The sequence below is a fragment of the Carassius auratus genome, unplaced genomic scaffold, assembly GCF_003368295.1.
Source record: "Carassius auratus strain Wakin unplaced genomic scaffold, ASM336829v1 scaf_tig00214790, whole genome shotgun sequence".
NCBI lineage: Eukaryota > Metazoa > Chordata > Actinopteri > Cypriniformes > Cyprinidae > Carassius > Carassius auratus.
Window position 1 is genome coordinate 178,588 of NW_020527805.1, and position 22,914 is coordinate 201,501.

General features: G+C 35.4%; 1 protein-coding gene across 2 annotated transcripts in view; it reads right to left on the minus strand.

Annotated features, from left to right (window-relative positions):
* Window positions 1-693: 693 nt before the first annotated feature.
* The window catches only part of LOC113092942 (runt-related transcription factor 3-like), a 49,328-nt gene continuing 27,107 nt past the window's right edge, over window positions 694-22,914 (minus strand). The window contains exons 6-8 of one of the 2 annotated variants that reach the window (XM_026258739.1): window positions 14,178-14,336; window positions 8,819-8,890; window positions 694-1,872 (exon numbers count right to left, since the gene is read on the minus strand). In XM_026258739.1, the coding sequence (XP_026114524.1) occupies window positions 1,349-1,872; window positions 8,819-8,890; window positions 14,178-14,336 (755 nt within the window). In that variant the 3' untranslated portion in view covers window positions 694-1,348. The remainder of the gene's footprint in view (window positions 1,873-8,818; window positions 8,891-14,177; window positions 14,337-22,914) is intronic. The other variant, XM_026258740.1, reaches the window with a different exon arrangement.

Here is a 22,914-nt window from a genome sequence, read left to right on the forward strand (position 1 = left end):
ATGTCTCCAGTATGTGGTTTAACAAGGACATCGAACCTCTTAAATAAATGTTTTAGTGCATAAAGCTGCATAGGAAAAACATAGACATTACATTAAAATTTTTGTATAATTTAGAAAGAATATATTACAGTAGCACAACTTCCAATTTTGTATTAAAACAAAGAAGAAGAACAAAAATAGAAAAAAAATGTTTGTGACCCGGAAACACATCCTCTTTGGCTCAAATAAATAAAAAAATAAAAAAATACACAAACCATAAAACTGAGCTCAAACAAATCAATAGTCGGAAGTAAAAGCGATCAACACTGAGAAAAAAAAAAAGACTCTAAAAACTATTCCAAAAACAATGAGTCTCCTCAAGTTCAAAAGCAAATGAATTGTCATGAAGCAAGAAAAAAAAAATTGCTGGTCTATCTTTGGGTTATAGACACTGTTTCTACAAATGGAGAACCTGCAGCTAAAGGGTGCATCTCACGAAAAACACGTCCAGATCACATTTCACCCTAAAATCAAAGCAAAAAAATATTTTTGCATGACGAACATGATGCCTATATTTATGTAAATTTAAATGATTTGCAAATGAAATAATTTAAATTTAAGCATCATTTTCTTCATGCAAAATATAATTTCTCATTTCTTATTAAACATGACCTGAATATGTTCCTGACAGGTTTTGTGATATTCACCCTGAAATCCGTTTAAATGAACAAACCCATTGGCATAACATCTCACAAAGCTGACACTGCCCCACACTTGCATTATATGATCATTTCAAGACTGTCTCAGCAAGTTTGGAAAGTACCTGAAACTCGTGGCTAGCATTTTTGTTCATCATCATATTTACACACTGAAAGTCCCACAGTCCGCAGCTCTGTGAAGCTCTTTCATATTGTTTACAGGAACTTCCTTGTGATTGCAAAGCACTCTGGGAATTACAGCTTTCAGGCAGAATGGTTTGTAAGGCTGGATGAATTGGTTTTTTTCCGTGACAGGCTCATCAGAATATGTCCATGAAGCACCTGACATTTTTTCTTTGGTTTTTCAGCTTTTTTAGTAAGAAAAGTTGCTGATATATTACTATGGGATGCCTTTTCTTATTATTTTTCAATTATAATCTTTCTATATACACCTAATTTTCCTGTTAGACTTGTGTCCTCCTTTAGTTTTGATCAACGGAGGTCCATTTCTGTCCCGTATGGCGCGTTCAGAGCAAAAGCTCTTTCATTTCTGGTCTGGATCACTTTGGTTGTCTTAGAAGCGATTGTCATGTCATAGAAACGAAGAAACAAAACGATCAAACATGCAAGACTTTTCACCTTAAATTCGACCTCTTTTTTCCCACTATTTCTCAGTAAGGCCTCCAGACGGACTCGTCTATGCGTGTGGATGCACTCATCGCTGTGGGCGAGTTGCTGTGGCTACCGTCTGCATCCACACCGTCGCTCTGGTTGCCGAGGCTGGCGTTGAGCAGGCTGTTGTTTCCAGCGCCAGTGCCTCCGGCTCCGCCCGTCCCGGTGCAGGACGTCAGCATGCGAGAGGGCGACCTGTCGCCTCCCGATCCGGTGCCGCCGGTTGGAACCATGGAGAACTGGTAGGAGCCGGATCCAGTGCCGTAGTACAGGTGATACGGTGAGGAGTTGGTCTGGAAGTGGGAGTTCTGGTTCTGGTTGCCGGGGTATGGAGGCGGAAGGTAGGTGTGGTAGCGGCTGGAGGTGGGCATCCCGGTCACGCTGAGACCGCCGATTCCAGTGCTGGACGGGTTGGCAGAGTAAGTGAAGGGACCCGGATAATGCATGTGTGAATCAGAGAAGCGAGGAGCCGTTAATGGAGAGAGAGACGGGAAAGATGACCTCTGAGGGAACAGATCTGTACCTGGACGACAAAAATAAAGAAAGTGTCACTTTAACATTTAAACAACAAAAAGAGTAACAGAATGCAAGTCATGTCAATATGATTCCATGCTTTTCCATGATACCTAAAAACATTTACATTTTGAATAATTTGTAAAAAATTCAATACAATTGAATAAAAAGATCACATTTCAGGCCAAAAATAAATAATTAAAAGATTTAGCATTAAAAATGATGCATGTGATTTTGTAAATTTAAATGATTTGCAATTAAAATGATTACTTTTCCACAGTAATGACAACAAGACTTATAATACTAAGAATTTGAACAATACATGTTTTTTCCCATGAATGCTAAATAGTGTTTACATTTTTATTTAAATAATGTGTAGAATAAAATATATAAAAAAGACTGAATTGAATTAAAAAAAAATTATAATTTTTTTAAATAAATTATCAATTCAATAATTACAATTATATATATATATATATATGAACTGCCTAGTGTCACGAGTGAACTCCACATGATCGATTGAGAAACTGTTGAAGTAAAAACAGTTCGTGCAAGCCTATTATGAGTATGCTCTGATGTCTGGAGTTTCATTTAGCGTTCAAGTCCTGTGCGTCAGAATTTACGAACAGGTGTAAGAGAAACGTCTGTGCACCTGCACACAAGCACAAAGTGCTGCCTGTTTCTGGCTTTATTTTTCTGCTTATTGGCCACATGTGAGCAGGGGCTGCTGGGATACTGGAGCAGACTTTGGCATGCCAGTGCCTGAGGGAGGAGAATGGCGTCTGTGCGTGCCACCGACTCATTTAAAACACTCTCCCCCCATTCATCTGGGCCACTGGGTCCATTTGCAAACAGAAACAGAGAAAGAGAGAGAAAAACATACAGTTTCATTTTGATTTCCTCAAACCATGCTCTCCCTCTCTCTTTCCCTCAGAGGGGTTTTGACTTTCTCTTTTACCCGTTTGGGGGGCCAGAATCTGATTTGAACTAAGGAGAATTCAAGGTTTCAGCTGCCGTAGATTGAACTGAAATGGCAAGAAATTCCTGCCAGTCTCCACAGTTTTACTCATGCATACACACACACACACACACAAACACACACACTCGTTTGTTTTTGTGAAAAGTGGGGACATCCCATAGGCGTAATGGTTTTTATACTGTACAAACTGTATATTCTATGGCCCTACACCAACCCTAACCCTAACCCTCACAGGAAACTTTGTGAATTTTTACTTTCTCAAAAAAACTCATTCTGTATGATTTATAAGCGTTTTGAAAAATGGGGACATGGGTTATGTCCTCATAAGTCACCCTCTCCTTGTAATAAAAGTGTGTCATTCCTATGTCATTAAACAGAGTTGTGTCCTGATATGTCACAAAAACAAGAGCACACACACACCATACGAGATTAATTACTCGAAGCGGAAATCTGACAAACGATTTGAGAAACAGCTGCAGACCAGATATAACACCCAAACTGTAGAGGCTGTTCACCCTCATTACCCTCACAGACACACGTTCACTCAGACTCAGTGTCTCCCTCTAGTGCCTGACAGGATACTTACAACATGAAAGTTTCCAGAACAGAGGTTATCAAACTTTTCAAGCCCCTTGGTGGCTTAACCACAAAATATTTATTTATTTATTTTAATAGAAGTAAATTTCTTACACTCAGTATTTTTTTTCATTATGTTTACACTCACATTGACCTTATCATGTTTTATATTAATATCAATATTACCATTAATATCAATGTTAATATTATAAAAGTCTATTATTGGGAAAATAACTATTACAATTGATACTAATCAACATTCTTAATAAGTAAATATTCATAAAAATACACTTTTTTATTTTATAATAATATAAAATAATAGTAATGGATTTAATGTTGAACACACTTTTATCCTCACAAGATGTTTAGGTTTCTCTTACAAATTTGCAGTGACATGTTAAATATAAATATTAATAAAATTGTTATGGGGAAAATAACAGACAGTTCTAAAGAAAAATATGAAATATTAATAAATTAATATAAAAACGGTTTTGGGAAAAAAGTTCAGCATAAACAATATTAATAGTAATTATTGTTGTTTGGAAAATAACAGACATGTTTAAAGAAAAATATTAAATATTAATACATTTTATAAATCAATTAATATTAATAAAAATAGTTAATGGGACAAGTTCTACAGAAACAATATTATTATTCATTCTAATGCAAATATTTGAATGCTAATATTAATAAAATATTTCAAGGGACGTTTGGTCTTGGCACAACTAAGCCATGACTAACTGAGGGGGAAAAAAATCCTTCTGTGCAGTCAATGGCAGTTACGGCCATAAGGTGGGAAAAAGCGCTGTTTTAAAGTTCAGCATTAATTTTTCTAAATGAAAATAAATGGAAAAAATGTACATTCAGCTGTGAACGGCCCCTATCAAATGCTGTTATCCTTCCCCCATTGTGATTTGGCCCATCACAGCGATCAGTTCAGTTCCACTAGCCCACAGTCAAGCGTGTAACCTGGATCCCTAAAGAGGTCTGCTTCATTTGACTGCTGTAGAAACTGATTTTGTTTGTTAACAGAAGAGCAAGCAGTAGCTAGGCGGCAGGAATTGTGCATGTTTTGTCTGGGATCAGGATTCTGGTGAGGATGCAAATCTCGGCCCTCACCTGGAAAATGGCAATGCAAAAACCGACGGATTACACCTGGACCAGGCAAATCATGTGGCCAGGAGAAAGAAAGACACGGAGACATAAAGACTGAAATATATACTCCAAACTCTTTCTAATCTAATCCAGTCATGTATATTTGCTTCAGAATATAGGATATCAAAAATACCACATGTCCAACAATCATACAATGATGTGGATCCCAGACTTGCGTTCTAGTTCATGGTTTGAGTTTCTACTATGTGGTTTTATGCTCAACTGGTGACACAAACCCACAGGAACCAACCAAACAATCACTAGATGTAGCTTCTAACTATTATTTTTAACCAAATGCTGTTGCACAGTGAGTATTAACATGTACCACTAGCGTTTGATCATTTGTCTGAACATCTACAATTTAAATAGTTTTTTATACCAGGTACATTCTTTTTGTAAAATATCTTGCTTGTAAAGCATGTTTGTGCTTTATATATAGACTGAGCTTCGAGACACTGATTTTTATTGATTTTTATGAAGCTAATATATGTGTGTGTGTTTATTTATTATATATAAATGACATTATTATAGATAAAAGATAACACAAACACACTTTATAAGCAAGATATTTCACAAAAAGAATGTTGAGAGCAATAGATATGCTAGTACAAATGTAGATGTTTGGAAAAATCATGGTGGCAATCTCATTTATTTGTCCAAATGACAAACGGATGGTTTCCAAGCAGGTAGAAAACTGGAGCACGGCTGAAATGGCTAAATGTTTGCACGGGATGTTGATGAATGATAACTGAAGGTAATGGCATATCGCTCCAACAGGCAGAGAACATGAGACGCAGGCAAACATGGAGATCTTGTGTGTTTATGTTAGAGCTGTAGTCCATAAGACAACACGGCACGTCGCATGCAAACTAGCTCATCTCGGACATGTCTCATACATCAGGACGGCTCAGGTTACCATTCACAAACATCTGATACTGTACTGGAGATTTACAAATCAGGTCGTTGATTCAGGACCTGGATCACAATGAAATGCATTTGTGAAAAAATCAGGAATGCCCTTTTTTTTCTCCAGTGAGGAATTTTGAACGTATTGACTCTAAAATCCATTTGTTGAAACGACTGCATTATTATTGATCCAAAAATCACAATTATTAAGCAGCTTTAGCTGTTGTAGGACATTAAAAGGAATCAATATTCTTTCAGAAGCAATTACTATGAAATATAAGAACTGTTGGATCTTGTTATTTCTGTAGGCGTTTCTGATCATTGCCGTTAAGAGCGGTGAGTCAACATAACACTCACGCAGGTCTGCAGCACAGAACCCACAGCACAAGTTAGATCTATTTAATATCTCAATTGTTCCTCATGGACAGCAATGGAGAGCAAAATAAAGCTCCTCTACTACTCAGATGTTTCTCCTAAGAAAAAAACCTCAATAATCTCCTCCACACAAATGCAAACATTTGTTCAAGTTCTTCTAAACCCAAATGATCTGAGATTTTAACACTGACACAATAAACTTATATTTTAAGGACTTTTAAGAGAAACATCTGAGACAAAATAAGTACTTAAAGGGATAGTAATACAAAAAAGACCATAAAAGTTTATTGTTTCCTCACCCTCATGTTATTCAGAACCAGAATACATTTATTTATCATGTGACACACAAAAGAAGAGGTATGCGAACAGTTCTGGGTCCCACTGACTTCCAAAGTAAGAGAAAATATATATATATAAAAATTATAATCTTCTTTTGTGTTCCACAGAAAAAAGTCTTGGGGGAGGGGTGAATAATGACATAATTTACATTTCTCTTTGAATTAAACATTTAAAAACTTAATTAAATCTTATGATTTTAAAATGATTTTTTAGGGGAAATTTTACATTAGTTGTATATTAATCAGATTTAATATTGACCTGAGGTATGCTGCGAAAAGTTCAAATCCATATTTGGCAGTTCTACAACAAATCTGGGAATTGTGCAACAAAATCTTGCCTTCCAAACATGTTTCTGTGTGTGTGTCAATCTCTCTTTGGCCTCGTGCACACTGTAGAGTATCAAGAGAGACACCCACAGTTAAATGTTGGAGTGAATACTCTTAATTACCCTGTGATGGTTGACAGTGAAAGACTGTGAAAAAGAGACATGTATTTTGAAGAATGTTCATGTTCACATAAATTGACTTCCATTTTATTTTTGTCTATTAGGGATGTACGACAACTTATAATTTGCGATATACCAGTTATAATTCTCCTCATGATAAGAATTAGTCTTCCCGTGATCAGAACGATAAAATCTAGTTGTTACAGTATTTCTGTATGCCACCGTGCAGAGCAAAACGGTGGAAGGTGGACGTGAAACAGAGGGGGTTTATGGGTAAATAATGAGCTACCTCTACAATCTGGAACTGATTTGGTCAGGGCTGTAACGTGCAACAAAAAAAATCAATCTGTGCGATAAATGTACTACAGTAGCACATATGCGATACAGTTTTGCATGTGACTTTTTACAAACCTCTTGTCCAACAAAGAGATTTATTGACATACTTTTACTCCAAATTCACTTCATTCCATTAGTGGCATGAAGTATTTGAAATAACTTCTTTTTGTAACCCGATGAGGTTTCATATCACAGAATGAGGTAGAAATCATACTATTTTATAGTTTATAAAACAGTTTAAACCGTGATAAAGTCTATGTTGATTAGCATTGCATTCTAAATGTACTTTATTCTTAAATACCTAAGATGGTTTAAGAAAACAAATAAACATATTGTCACACTTGTGTGTTTAATGTCTTCATGTTTGATTAGTTTAACCATTTTTATCTTCTTTTTACTCGGCTACAGCAATAGCTATGTCTTTGTCCATATTAGGGATTTCCTGGAATGTCATGAGTTCTCTTACTTCTGTGATGCATTTGTGGAATTTCTGTGTGAGTGCAGCCCTCTAGCGTCCAGTATGAATGAAAGAGACTGCATTACGTTTGTGCTCACAATACTCTATTTTGGGTAAAAACAGGAAAGATAACAATTCTCTCTAAAGAAACAGAAGTTTTTTTGTCTCTCAGTGGATGCATATTAGTTATCATAATTTATATCATCGCAATAATTATCCAGAAAATATTGTGATATAGTCCATATCTCCCATCCCTATTGTCCATACTACGGAAGACAATGGGAGCCAAAACTGTGAGGTCACCAATATTCTTCAAAATATCTTATTTTGCATTCCACAGATAAAAAAGTAAAGCATACAGGATTGGAATGACATTAGAGTGAATAAATGATGACAGAATTAGAATCTTTGGCTGGACTATGCCTTTAAACATATTTGAAAACTTCCAAAATGATTTTCTTTACAACAACATAAAGGAATCTAATCTAATATTGACTGACCTGAAGTATGCTCAGAATTTTTATAGAAGTTTGTGTACCGAACTAAATTAAACACACAGTAGAGGAGTGACAATATTTTTAGCTGCAGTGTGGCTTTTAATAAATGTCAATTATTTCTTCACCTTGCAGAGCATGAATTCTGATGAAACTGCCATCTGGTGTTTTGAAATATGTCACCTGATACACAGCGAGTCTATTAGAAATTATAAATCAATCAAAGTGCAATTAAAGAAAGCTATAACTTAAATGTCACAGGGGCTGGTGTGACAAAGAGAATCTTGTGTGTGTTGGAGATAAAAATGACTCAGCTGGTTTGGATGTTTGGGGTTTGCTGGAACAGGAAGGGCAGGAATTCTGCATCGCCGTGGGGAAGGAAAACCGTGCCAGAACCAGGTACGTGGCTGTGTGTCCATGGCAGCCAGAGTTTGTGTGAATGTTTTCGAGTAAGAGTGTTTATATGTGTGTGTGTGCCGAATCAAGAGGGTGTGTGTGTGTGTATTTCATACACTAAGAATGTTTATAGATGTTTCTGGGTCCATGCATGTGGATGCGTGTGTGAGCAAAAGCAGATCATTTTTTATTATCTGTTTGTTTCAGCCCCTCCACAAAATGCTTTGTTCTGATCAGATTATTAATTTTATGATTCACCTATTATGAGGGAAAAACACCCCCACACGCATCATCTGAGGGGCAATGGTGTGTGTGTGTGTGTGGTTTTTGATGATCTGTTTGTTACAGTGATTCATACTTTCTTTTAACTACCAACAACATATAAGAGCACCACTGAACGATCATGGAAAATAAAAGTATATTTCTGAAACAGTATGGCTAAGAAATAGATCAAGACGAAATGGAAATAAAGAAAGTCAAAGTAAGACTGTTTCTTACTTGACCAGCGTAAGTCGTCTTCCACTTTGCAAGTCTTCAGTGCAGGAGGGTCAATCTGATCTGGCCATAATGCTACAAAAAAAAAAAAAAAAAAAAATGTAATCACTCGTCATTTCCTTTTTTTTACACTCACTCTCTCTTTCACACACACACACACACACTAATATATATATATATGTTAATTTATCAAACCAAAATATGCATTAACAGTTTATAATTGAGGCACAATGTGATATAAAAAAAATCACAAAATTATTTATCAATTATTTAGTATATTTTAGATATTTATATATTCCCTTTTAAAAGTTGCAGTAAATGTAAATCTAAATAAAAAAAAATATATAAAATAAACATAATAAAAATATTTTTCATTTATATACAGCAAAATAATAATCCAGAATATTAAACAAATGCATCAAACCAAAATGTTAATTAATGCAATAAATTATAAAGTGCTGTGTGATATCATTAAAAGAAAACTTAATGTTTTATATCCTTTTGATAATATTTAAGATTTATATGATGACATTGTATTTGCTCTTTAAATTGCTGTAAATTAACACAAATATTAATAATAAAATAAACATTTTTGTTTACAAGCTGCAATATTCTGAGATATTTTAATGAACAGAGATTTACCAAACCAAAATATGCATAAATGGAATAAATTTATGTGTGTGTATTTGTAGGATTGTGACACAATTAATTTGTCCACACACGTTCAATGTGATAGAGATGCTAGTTTTTATCAAATGAGCCGAGAAAAACAAACATGAAATCTTATGCTGGTGTCACATCACACACACACACAAACACACACACATAGAACCCCATCTGTCAAAAAGTGTGGGTGAGTAGATAAAGATAAAGACAACTTTATATTGCTGACGAGCCAAGAAAAGTATCAGTGTGTCAAGAGGAATGAAGGTGTGTGTGATCAGATATCTTATCTCTAGCGTGTGGTGCCTGTATGTGTGTGCATGATCTGAATGCTTTAAAACACAGCAGTCTCTCTCTTTAACAGTCACTGCACGAGTCTAAAATAAGATACTTTGGGATTTATAGAGCATGTTTGTGTGTGTGTGTGTGTGTGTGTGTGTGTCAGTGCACTGAACTGCCAATTTGACATGCAAATAAATCCTGTTTACTCTCAAACCGAGATCAGATAGTTGTTACAAGCTAATTGCTGTGACAAACACACATACACGTTTGAGATACGAGACGTATGTGAGTCGATTTTTACATTTTCGGAGATGTGAATGGTGCTTGTCCATGCAAAACCTAGATTTTGTTTTCTAGGGTGGTTGATTACTAGTCCAGGACAAAAGCTTGCGTCCCTTCAATGCAAATCTATGGGAGTTTGTTTTTAACTTGAAGTATCATTCATGTCTGTAACTCCAAAGTTTAATACTTCATGTTAGGAGTTTGAATAAATCTTGAGCAATAGTAGTAGTGATGCACTAACAACATGGTGTTCTCAGGCTCCCTCTCTGGTTTTCACCGCACAATGATACATTTTTCAGTATAAATGCTCTTGTTCAGGCCACAGCTGGTGCTTCTGCTGAAAATAAACATCTCCCTCAAATATTTTGATTGGCTGATACACAGCGTCAATAACAGACAGATTTCTACCACTATTAAAGCAGCATGTCACAGAAACAGTCTGTGAGCAGTACAATATGTGAGCTTTGTGCATCTCTGAGAGGACTAATGCCACTAAAAGTAGCAATGTAACTTAATAGTAATATGACTTTAAAAATATAAAATATAATTTGCAAATCTGCTCTAAAATATATATTATTTTAAGTGTATATAATACAATATACATTTAAAGCAATAAACAAAATAGTATTATTGTGCAGAGAAGAGAATGGAGAGTAAGAGAACTGGCTTTCCTCAGAACTGGCAAAATATAAAAATATGATAAATCAAACTATTATTATTATTATTATTTTTTTATAGGCAATGCCTTCATGAAGTTTCAGGGAGAGAGAGTGACAGACAAATTTTAACAATGCAAAAAAAATAAAAATAATAATACTAATAACAAATGGTCCATAAAGTAGACTTTCTTGTCATTATGCAAAATAATGACTCTTTTGCACAGACATATTTCATGTGCATGTCTGTTCTGCAGTGTGTGGGATATGCATGAGTGCATGAATACACGCTGCCAAAATAAACACACCGCTCTGCTCGCACCTCTGTGTGCTTGTTCTTTTTTATCTTCATTAAACTCCCTCTGCATTTTCTTTTATTCTTCATTCGTATTTATTTCTGTCTGAAACATGTTGCTGCATGTTAACTAAAGCTGAATTTAATTCGCGTCCCTGCTCCACCGGCATGACAACAGGTGTGTGTACGTGTGTGTTCGTGGGACGGTGTTGTGTGCTTTGATAAATCTGTTTAAGTATGAACCATGTCTGTGTTTGTGCTGTGAATTTTGTAACTTAATATCTGTTTACAGTCATCAACAATCTGCTAACCTCAAGACTCCAGGATGATGCAGTCAACAGTAACACACACACACACACACAAACACACACACACACACAGAGTTTGCATCATTCAGGTGGAATGAGAAACCATCTAATTACCCTGCGATGAGTGTGGTAAATCTGATTAAACATGCCTATTTTACACATGTCTGTCCGCAAACTTCATACCACACAGAGCTGTCTGACAGAATCTCTTGAGACTTAGGCATAAAGATGAAGTTGGGACGACGAGAGAGACAGACAGCCAGCCAGAGAGACAGTGCCCTGAGGTGAGAGATAACTATGCTAATATCAAACAATGAGGTTTTGATGTATCACACACACTCACACAGCACTGTTAGACAAGCAGTCTCCTGACAGCTAAAGCTCTGTTAATGTGTTATGTCTGCTTCAGAAGTGTGTGTGTGTGTGTGTCGGCAGTCTTGGTCTCTTGACAGCACCACGAAGACATAATTCCTCTTCTAATCCACCAGCAGATATGGATACTAGATGTGCTTCACTAGTTCAAGCACACTCCTGATGCGGTAAGCGTAAATCTCCCATTCTTCTCGCGCTGAGCTCTGGATGAGTCACAGCTTTGGTTTTGCAGGAATGCTTGTGTAAGCGTCCACCCTTCAGAAATCAGGTCAGTCTGATGGAGGAATTTACCAAAAACCCCAAACAAAAACACCAGCGATACATTCACTGGCTCACTGTGGATACACTGCTCATCAATAATGAAGGTTATGAAAGTAACCACATTTTTATGGGGTCCGGTTGACCATTACATTATGTCCTAACCAGACACAAGTTACAAAACAAAATTATATATCTGTTGTTTTAGATTTATATATAAATGTTTACATTTATTCAGCAAGGATGCATTCAACTGATTAAAAGTGTGATTAAAGGCATGCTAAAAATATATATGTGACCCTGGAGAACAAAACCAGTCTGAAGTCTCTGGGGTATATTTGTAGCAATAGCCAAAATTATAGATTTTTATTTTATGCCTAAAATCATTAGGATATTAAGTAAAGATCATGTTCCATGAATATATTTTGTAAATTTCCTACCGTAAATATATTAAAACGTAATTTTTTATTAGTAATATGCATTACTAAGAATTCATTTGGACAACTTCAAAGGCAATTTTCTCAATATTTAGATTTTTTTGCACCCTCAGATTCCACATTTTCAAATAGTTGTATCTCGACCAAATATTGTCCGGTCCTATTAAACCATACATCAAAGGAAGGCATATTTATTCAGCTTTCAGAGGATGTATAGATCTCAATTTCAAAAAATTGACAATTAAGACTTAAGGTTTTGGGTCACATATAAAAAAATATTTTTATTAAATAAATGCTGTTCTTTTGGTCAAAACATCTATCTAGTATCTATTCATCAAACAATATGAGGAAAAATGCAAAAATATGAATCAGCACCAAATCATCATATTATTGAGCAATATACCGGCATATTAGAATGATTTCTAAAGAATCATGTTACTTTGAAAATGAATTGCTGTTGAAAAATCAGCTTTGTCATCAGAGAAATAAATTACACTTTAAATTAAAAATTTTAACTTATACAAATATTTTAAAATTTTCCTGTTTTTACTGTATTATTGGATAAATAAATGCAGCCTTGGGGAGCAGTACAGACTTATTTAAATTTTTTGTTTAAAAAAATCACTTTTTGTTATAACAAATATATATTTTTTTAGAAAAGACACCTCTTGAAGTTGTTTTCACAATTGTTAGTCACACATAAATCACTACATAATTCTCATACGGTGTTACTTAAAACCAATAATAAGAATGGAACCAATGAGATTTGAATGTGGGTGGAGCTACCTAACCTGACCCGATAGAAATAGAAGCTAAGTGACTGACAAAATCAATGTTGTACACCCATCTGGTTTTAACATTCTATCAGAACTTACAAGCTTACTGTAAGGCATAAATGAATAGGATTTGGTTCGCTTTTTGGATTTGCGAATGGTCAAAAGAATGAAAAAAAGATAAAAGAACTGCAGCGGGACATGATTTGACCTTTGGGAACATTTGGTCTTTCTCGCTTTTTGATTGATCGCAGAGAGAGATGTGTGTCACGACTGCTTAGATAATCGTAAACACACGACAACTCTGTTTGAGTTTTTAAGAAAATATGAGCGATTCTGCCTACACTACAGATGCAGTGAGCAAACAAAGATAAATAAAAAAGGCGTAATTGTTTAACAAAATGACAAAATCAAAGAAGTTTGATATATAAGATTTCATTGTGTATCCAGCTTACAAACAGCATCCAACTTAGAAACCGAGAGAAGTAAGGAATAAATCCATAGGTTTAGGACCCGAATGATTGAAAGAACTAAATAAAACTCATTTGAAGCTCTTGATCTTAGATGAGAGTTGGAGTGAGATGTGAGTCAGACGGCTGTAAACACACACCAGTCTGAGTTCTTTTGAAATGTGATTCAGTCTACTCTGCAGAAACAGTGAGCAAACAGAAATGAATAAAAGAAGCACATTTCAGCAACACACACACACATTACCGAAACGGGTGCGGTGTGAAATCTGCCTGGGTGTGTATGTCTATTTGAAAATAGAAAGATAGACTGCGAGCGAAGTGCATACGTGCTTTTGAGAGTGTGAGAGTTTTGCTGGTTTGCTAGCAGACATCATGCTCAAAGGTCTTTATATGCATCTGAGAACGAATCCTCAGCCACTATCGCACACGCTGACGTGGGAGCACAGCTTGAGAGGGCTTGCTAGATTCCAGACATCGAGGTGCGAGTCGTTGTGATGAGTCTGAACGTCTGACTCACGCAAACACATACACTGGATCTGTAGGGCATCTAGTGACAAAACACGCACCTGGTATCGGTGTGGAGTTGGAGGGGTTGTAATGGGTCTGGTGGGAGCGGGTGGTCCCGTTGCCAGGGTTCATCCTCATGCTGGCCCTCTGGAAACGCTCGATGTCACTCAGGCGATCGGTGAACTGCTTATGAGGGTCGTCCGGCTTCACTCGGTGACCTGCAGAGAGATGGAGAGAAAAGCAATGGGTTATTAGGATAGCAATATCCCGGGTACGATAAAAGTTAAGCATAATAAATCAGAATGATGCTGGCACAATGAACCAGAACATAAAATTTTGTCTCAAGCCTAAGTTTCTGAAATGTGAAACCTTAATGACTAATTTCTGAAAAAATAAATCAATCAATCAACGTGTCACGTAACACGTCTGGTCATTTTGTTTATGCACATGGAATTTCTGGTTATTTATTACTCGGGTGATTTCTGTGAGTGGAGTTTCTTCATGTAAACATACCCTTTTTAGTATCATGCACATATTATGTGGATGTTATAGGGTTTATTGGCTTTACAGGCATTAATAAAACTTAAAGATTGCATATCAAAGGCTGTAATAAATTCCATCACACAAGTCTCAGAACAACTTATTACCTACCATTCAAAATAATTCTTAAAAACAAATCATATAATTTGTGATGTAAAGTAGAATTTTCTGAATCATAACTCCAGTCTTCACAGTCACATGTTCCTTCAGAAATCATTCTGAACGGTGATTACTGCTTTAAGAAACATGTATTATTATTATCAGTGATGAAAACAGCTGTTTAATATTTTTGTGAAAACTCTGATACAAGTTCAAAAGATCAGCATTTATCTGAAATAGAAATTTTATGTAACAGTGTATTTACCGAATTATTATTATTTTTTTCAATAAAATCTTACTGACTTAAATATTTTGAATGGTAGGGTATAATGCAAAAGCATAATTTTTATTTTTATTTTTTTTTATGTTTTATAATGAAAAATAAGTAACTGAAGTAACTGAAATAACTGACATGCAGTAAATAGAGTGCAAACAATTTAACAGATTTCAAATAACATCTAAAAATAAACACTAAGATACACAGGCAAGACATCATCCACTAACTAATGGAACCTGTTTTGGAATGTTTCACATAGACAGCAGCTCAGACAGGAGCAGACACACTCACAAATGATCGCACATCAGCGTTCTAGTAAGCATAATAATACAAATATTGTGCAAAAAGGATCTGAAAAAGAGCTTATTGCTTTAAGACAGAGCTGTGTCCTCAGTCATGACTCATGTAATGCTTGATGATCCACAGAGGAAATCACCAAGAAAAACATTGCTGTGACTGTGTGTGTGTGTGTGGGCTTATCACAGAAAATAATTTGCCATAGCCATTACAAACACACACACACACACCATCATCATCATGCGTTTAGTCTGCTCAGCTCTAATGGATGAGTTTAATGTGACGATCAGTGGTGTGTGTGAGGAACATGTGAGCATTTTGTGGTTTTTAATGTGGAGTAATGGCTGTATTTGAATATTTTATTCATATATAGAGGAATAACAGACGCTGTGATATGGATTTTGTGTGTTCTTCCCCTCTCTTTCACTCAAGGGAAATACATCACTTCATGTTTTGGTACCCCTGAGGTAATATTTCTGTCAGTTTATCCCTCCCTCCATTTGTTGATGCCGTCTCCCTCTCTGATTTGATTTAAATGGTAAACAGTCATTTTTGTACTTTTTGGCTTGTTTATGAAGTGTGATATACACAAAACAACAATCCCAGAGAAAGGAAAACATCATTTCTCAGTTGTTTCTCCTAGACTGCAATGCGATTATATTAACTGTAAAAAATCCACTTCAAAATAACATCATTTAATTATATGTGCCGTTTCTTTGTAATTATTTGTGAAATGAATAAGCAATTTCTGAGTGAATGTTAAATACTACATATAGGCTGAATCCATTTAGAGACTTTTATTCTCCAACTTTTCGAAAGCTTCTCTTGTGAAAAGGACTGCAGAAATCTCTTATGTGCAATCAAACATCAATTCAATTTCTCATCAAATGATCTTAGCTGCTATCCATGTTCATTTTCTAACTCCTCTCTTTCTGTAGGTCTCATTTGTGTCATTTCCGTAGAAATTTGAAACAAAGTTGATGCTAAAATGCTAAACAACTGATATCTCTCCACTGTAGATTCCGAGGTATGAAAGAGAAAAATCAAGTCAAATGTAATGCATAGTCACAAATATAAAATGTTTAGCCCCTCTAACATTTTTAAAGCTTATTGCAGTTTAAAAAGTTACACAGTTGAAGCCTTTCTGTTCAGGCACTAGCGTGGGCAGTTTCTCTCCTGGATGGTCATGGGGTCAAACCCTACATCTGCCCTGTCAACACTGACCCTGTCTGAATTATTATGGATGAATGAATATTTCATAGGTAAGGGGCACTTAGACAGGAATGTTGACTTTTGTGAGAATGATATCATAACCACAGGACACACTTATTAATAATGAGTGCATCCCTCTCATATCACAGGGAAATGATCTGGGATGAACTCAGCACAACTGCAACAGACACATTATGATATACACAATATGCATGTACAGTACACCATTCTTATAATAAAGTCCTAAATGCTTTGAAAATCGCATCTTCACACGCATTTATTTTTTTTTGTATGAATTAGAGTATGCATTATTTTTAATGAGATAGGTTAACTTAGAATAATTCATACTGAAATGGTCATTTGGAAAAAAAAGTAGTGTCTTTTTTATCCGATTACATAATTTAGTGAGATTTATTTTTGTCTATTTTGAAATACATACATACATTTACCCATCGGAGTCAATGATTTAATGACTCATAAAGACTTGAAATGATTTCTGAATGAATCAATGTTTTGGAATGAAATGGTCGAGTAACTGATTCAATGAGCACTCATAAAGAAAGTTACTTGAGTAGTTTCTGAACGAATCATTTGAATTAATGATTCAGTGACTCATTCATGAATTGGAATGGACAGTAACTCGTTGACATTTACTGCCGTAATAATGAAACTTGAAGAAAGAGTGACTGAAAGCACACTAATGATGGAAGAACAGATCATTTGACAGACTCTCTCATCTGATCTTGTACAATAAAACAATGAACAAATTGTTAATCATTTACTCATTTTGACCAAAGTTAGATGTGAATTTTTTTTCAGTAGGGCAAATTCCCTGTACAAGCTCACAAAATAATCTTTCAACATATTCCAAATTAAGAGATAATAAAAATGCAGCAAAAGATAAATTACAAGAAACATAAATAATTAGTTCACTTTGCAATTCATTCTTTCTTCATGAGACAATTTCAATGAACTAAACTTTTTTATTATTATTAATTTCTTCACGACCCATCACTAATCTACACCACAGATGCACAGACTGACACACAAACACAGACAACAACTATTTTTCGCCAGAAATTCAGTGTAAAAAGAACAACTACAAATGTAGTGCACTCTTTAATATTAAAGTCTTCCTCATCTTGACCCATTCGGGACATGACCTGCTCTGTTTTAGCATTACTTAAAGTTTCATTGGCACTCTCACATAGTGTAAAATCATCCTGCCTAATAAATACTGTGATATCAACAGTATAGATATCATCATCATTCATTCGAGTCCATACTTTCTTTGAGTGGAGCGTGTAAACAGTGGCCCTCTCAGCACAGTTTCGGCTCTCATACTCACACTGATCAACTGATACGCCCAGCTTCCTTCCTTTTCCTCCTTCTCTTCATTTTCTCTCTCTAACCATGAAAAGAAAGAAACATATGTTCCCTTTTGGACTGAAAGAACACAGGCTCTTTAAGCGGTGTCAGAGTGTGTGTGCATTTGGGCAGGGCTGAAACTCGACATCCACTGTGGAGGGTATACTCTAAATATTTGTACGGGGGTCTATACATGGGACTGATAGGTGCTTGATAACATTGTGAAATCGATCTGCACAGACTGAGGGTAAAGCATGCTTTGCCGACTGACTGAAGAACGTTTAGTGATCTGTAAAATAAGCAGTGCTTATTTTGAAGTAATATCTGCAAAAACATTGGTAACAACTTTGGTAATTCAGCTCTTTTTTTCTTCTCCTAATTTACAAAAACTAATTTGGTGAATATTAAACTTTGTAAACATATAGACATTGGGCAGCTGAGGATGAGAGCTGTTAGAATTTGTTCATTGGTGTTATCAAGCTCTGAAAACGAACTATAAAGCACTTCTATGACTTTAAAAATGTCTTAATATGTTGAATAATGCAGTAATTCTCTCCACAGTTGTAGCTGACAGTTGGTGATTGCGAGTTTTTGCGTACGTCAGGTGTGGAAATCAAGGCCTCAGATGAAAGTGTACTTCCGTAGTAACGAACGCTGGAGACGTTTCTACATCTGTTCAGATCGCTGAACCTGTCTTCCTGTTTGAAACACCCTGAATTTGGTCTCTCTCCGTCTGAGAGTTGTCATGATGTTAGGCCAGTGTGTGACCAATCCCATCAGCCCATGACAGGAAGTGGGTTAGTGCCAGTTGAGTGTGTTGGGCGGTAAACTGAAATCCCAAACAGAGCCTCTATTCAAACTCAAACTGCACTGTTTCTGAGGTGTTCTGACTTTTTTGCACCTTAAATATGAAGGGTCTCAAAAGTACTGGTAGCAGACCAATATCTAATGAGAAATCTTTCCACAGTACTAGCAATTCAGAAGACAGAATTTGTAATAGAGGTAATACAGAGATTGGTAGGTGTCTGTCATACTGATTTCGGATATGTGCATGTGTGGAAATGTGGTCAAAATGCCTGTCTTGGCAAGGTATTAATGTAAACACAGTCGGTTATGTCTTAAGAGAATGTCAACAGATAGGACAAAAAAATCTGGATATGTGTCAACATTTTTAATCTGTGTATTAGATCTTGCTGTGTAAGTGCATAAAAATAGACCTGCCACTGTATGTTATGTTGTTGATACTGATAATAAAACAATAAACCAGAAGATAACCGCTCAATGCTTTTGAATGGTTATCTTTAGTAACTTTAATAACCTCCTTCAATTGAACATGAAAAAAAAATATTTGGTGAGTAATTGAAGATGTGTACTAAATACAAATTCATATCAATACATATATTTTCAATTGAAGCAATCAACCATGTGTAGTGGTTAAGGCATGTGAAAATCATATAAACAATCCCAATGGTTCCTGTTTGCAAGGAAATAGAGATTCTCTTTTATTATTATCTCTAATCCTTGGGCATGTTGGAGCAGGTGAGATAAAGAAAGACCCTTCAGTAGTGCCCATATCCATCAGACAAAACACCAGCCAGATAGAGTCACCCACCGCTTTGAGTTTTCTATGTCTGTGTTGTTACACCCTGAATGTGCTTTTCCTGTTCATGTCTAATGCAAAAAAGAGCATGAAAAACAAAAAGGGTGTAGCAACAAACGTTTGTTAGTGGCTTTTCATGACTTCAGTGAGAAATTACATATGTGTTTACATAGGTGTAACATGTGACATATATATTAATATATTTCACATATCTGAAGTTGTTTTATGAATGTGACTTATTTTTTAACTGCTTCTTTGTCTATTCTATCTCTAGATAAAGAAAACGCTCAAAAATAGCATAATTCATTTGTTTCATTAAAATGAATCACATATAATTCAATACATAATTCTCATACTGTTATTTCCCAATTTTTGATTTTTCTAAGTTGTGTAGAATGAGTATGTGCATCCAAACCTTTGAGGGGCAGTCAGTGCTCTTGTATGCATATATTTACCTGCTATGTGTGGTTTGGTGTTTGGTTGGTTTTGATTGAACTACTTGTAACTCAAACCAAGAAACCCTTCTGACCCTGAAGATGCGACCCTGACTGTCTTCGAACAAAAATGCATCTGACAGAGGTCTCCTGCTCTCTGCTGGCTGAACGCAGCTGGAAAGTTCAGAAATCCAATGCCTGGAGATTATAGGACATAAGAAATAGTGCACTTTGTCTAAAGAGCGCAATTAAGGAGTGCATTCCTGTGCCAAACTAATGAAATTCAAATGCAACTGAGCTTCAGTGTGAGGAATTTATTTAATATTCTCTTTATTTGAGAATATTCTGGAAGATGGAGTGGAAATTAGGGAGGAGATGACAGAGCAAGAGGCAGAAGTGTTCTGATGAGAACTGCTAGAGGTGTTAAAGGGCAGGAAGAGACCCTTGACTTCAAAACGCAAGCGCCTACGCGTATATGTGCGTGTAACAGGATTTGACGCAACTGCAGCTTGCAGGAGTGTGAGAACTGAGATGTATCTGTCATGTAGAACAGGTTTCAGTCTTAAAGTTCACACACTTAAATCTTTACTTTAACATCTAAATGAGACTTAACGTAGATATGAAGATTATATAGAGTCTAATTATAATGTGTATGTGACCCTGGAACAGAAAAGCAGTCTTAAGTTGCTGGGGTATATTTTTAGCAAAAGCCAAATATATTTTTTTCTTTTATGCCAAAAATCATTAGGATATTAATTAAAGATCATGTTCCATGAAGATGTTATTTAAATTTCCTACCATAAATATATGAATACATCGCTAAGAACTTCAATCGGTTAAAAATGTTATATAAATATAATTCTTTATATTTTTAAATAATAATATATATATTTAAATATATGTAATATATATATATATATATATATATATATATATATATATATATATATATATATATATATATATATAAAATTAATACATTAAATATATTAAATCATATAAAATGCTTTTTATATAATATTGAAATTAATTTTTATTTAATATATCATTTTATAATAATTTATAAAATACTAATGTTATTTTATATATACATAAAATTTATTTAGCCTTGACCATTATACATCGGCTTTGTCTTTGTGAATGTCCTCAATAACAAACATTATACTGCTTTTGCTTACAAGACAATCCACATGATCTGCAGAGTTTGACAGGCATTCCTAAATTTAATCTGATCTTTAGATCTTCCCATATTTATAAATAATAGAATATATTCTACTTCCTTTATTATCTTGCCATCAGTGGATGGGTCAAGGTTCTGAAAATCAAACTGACATCATTAACGTACGGCAGTCCTGGTCAAGCGTATCTATCTGTCTGACGTCAGAAAGCTGTGGAAGTGCAGAAGCAAGAAATGTTAACAGAACATTTTGAGCTTGAAACGTTACATTTTCATGGCACAATGAAGTCTTTCATCTCAAAAGATCAAGGATAAATTGATTCCTCATGATTCGACCCATTTAAAATCCTGAAACACTACCCTCTGACAAAGAGAAAATCTCCTTTTTCCAACAAGCTCAGCATGTCTGTGTTTCTTAGCAGTCTGGGCACATCTCGCTTCTTCATTTATGCTATTTGCAGAATTTTCCTCACTGTTAAAAATGGCAGAAAAATAAACATATGATTCACTATAATATTCCCGTAACACTCCTCCCTCCCCTTTCTGTCTCTGTCTCCTACTCAATGCCTCTCAGACGTTTATCATGGACGGTGAGGTGTTTTATTATGCTACTTTATTAAATTCCTCTTTAAAGCTACTAATGGTGTCTGCTTGGGTGAAAGAATAAACAAGGAAGTTCACAAACACAAAGCCCGTAAGATGTGTGTGGCTTGTGCAGGGGTGTAGATACTCCATGTCTCTTTTGTCAGTAAATGTTGAGTTAATCCCTCAAAGAAAATATGACTGGGAGGTGTAGATAATGAGAGAACAGAATCAACTGTAACATCCTCAAAGACACTGGAGCATTAGTATCAGCAAGGATTCATTGCATGAATGCTAAAGCAGCAATGCACCCATTCAGTGGTTAAATCTGCATTGCATGCATTTCCACTGTAATGAATTGTCTGTTCATTTTTCAAACGCATTCCAAGCATTGCCGTCCAATATTGGCTCCATTCATAATTAGCGTCAGCAGTGACGAAAACTGCCACTAGCTGTTAGCATTGCTTTGAAGAAACATTCTTATGATGCACTGATAGCAGAATGACTGTTAATAGCATAAGTGTGATGATGCCACCATTAAAAATGCACGGAACACTCACACACACACACACTCACACACACGCAAGATTTTTATCGTCCAACGGGAAAGAAAAATCTCAAATGAGTTTCAATTGAAAATCCATATAAAGCATGCAATCAGATTTTCTCATAGAAAGAGGGATATATTTATTTTTGTTTTCGATATCACCTTCTATATGCAGAACTATGTACTCATTTCTATGGGTGTGGCATGCATTATTTAATGGATGACACACCTGGCAGGTGTTTTACACGCACACACATACTAATGTATGCATGTACACTCCTTTATTTACAGAAACACAGAATGATATCTGTGGAAAAATAACACAGCAAATGATATTGTTAACAGATTTACATGCCCTCTACGAGCTGTGTGCTAAAATGCAAATACAATCGAACCCGAAACCCCTGATCATAATCTCGTCTCTTCTCTTCTCAATGAAATTTAAATTCAAATGGCATCTGCACTCAATTGCCACATAAGCTTTTGTCAGAACTGACTTCACTTTTCTGAGCAATTTTTGCAATGACTTCTAACCAGCTGCAATGTTTTGCTTGATAAATGTCCGCCTTAAAAATGAATGATGCTTTGTTTGACAGGATGTTAGGTAATGACATTTATACACTGAAAAAATTGGTGTTGTATTTATTCTGAAACAATTTTCAC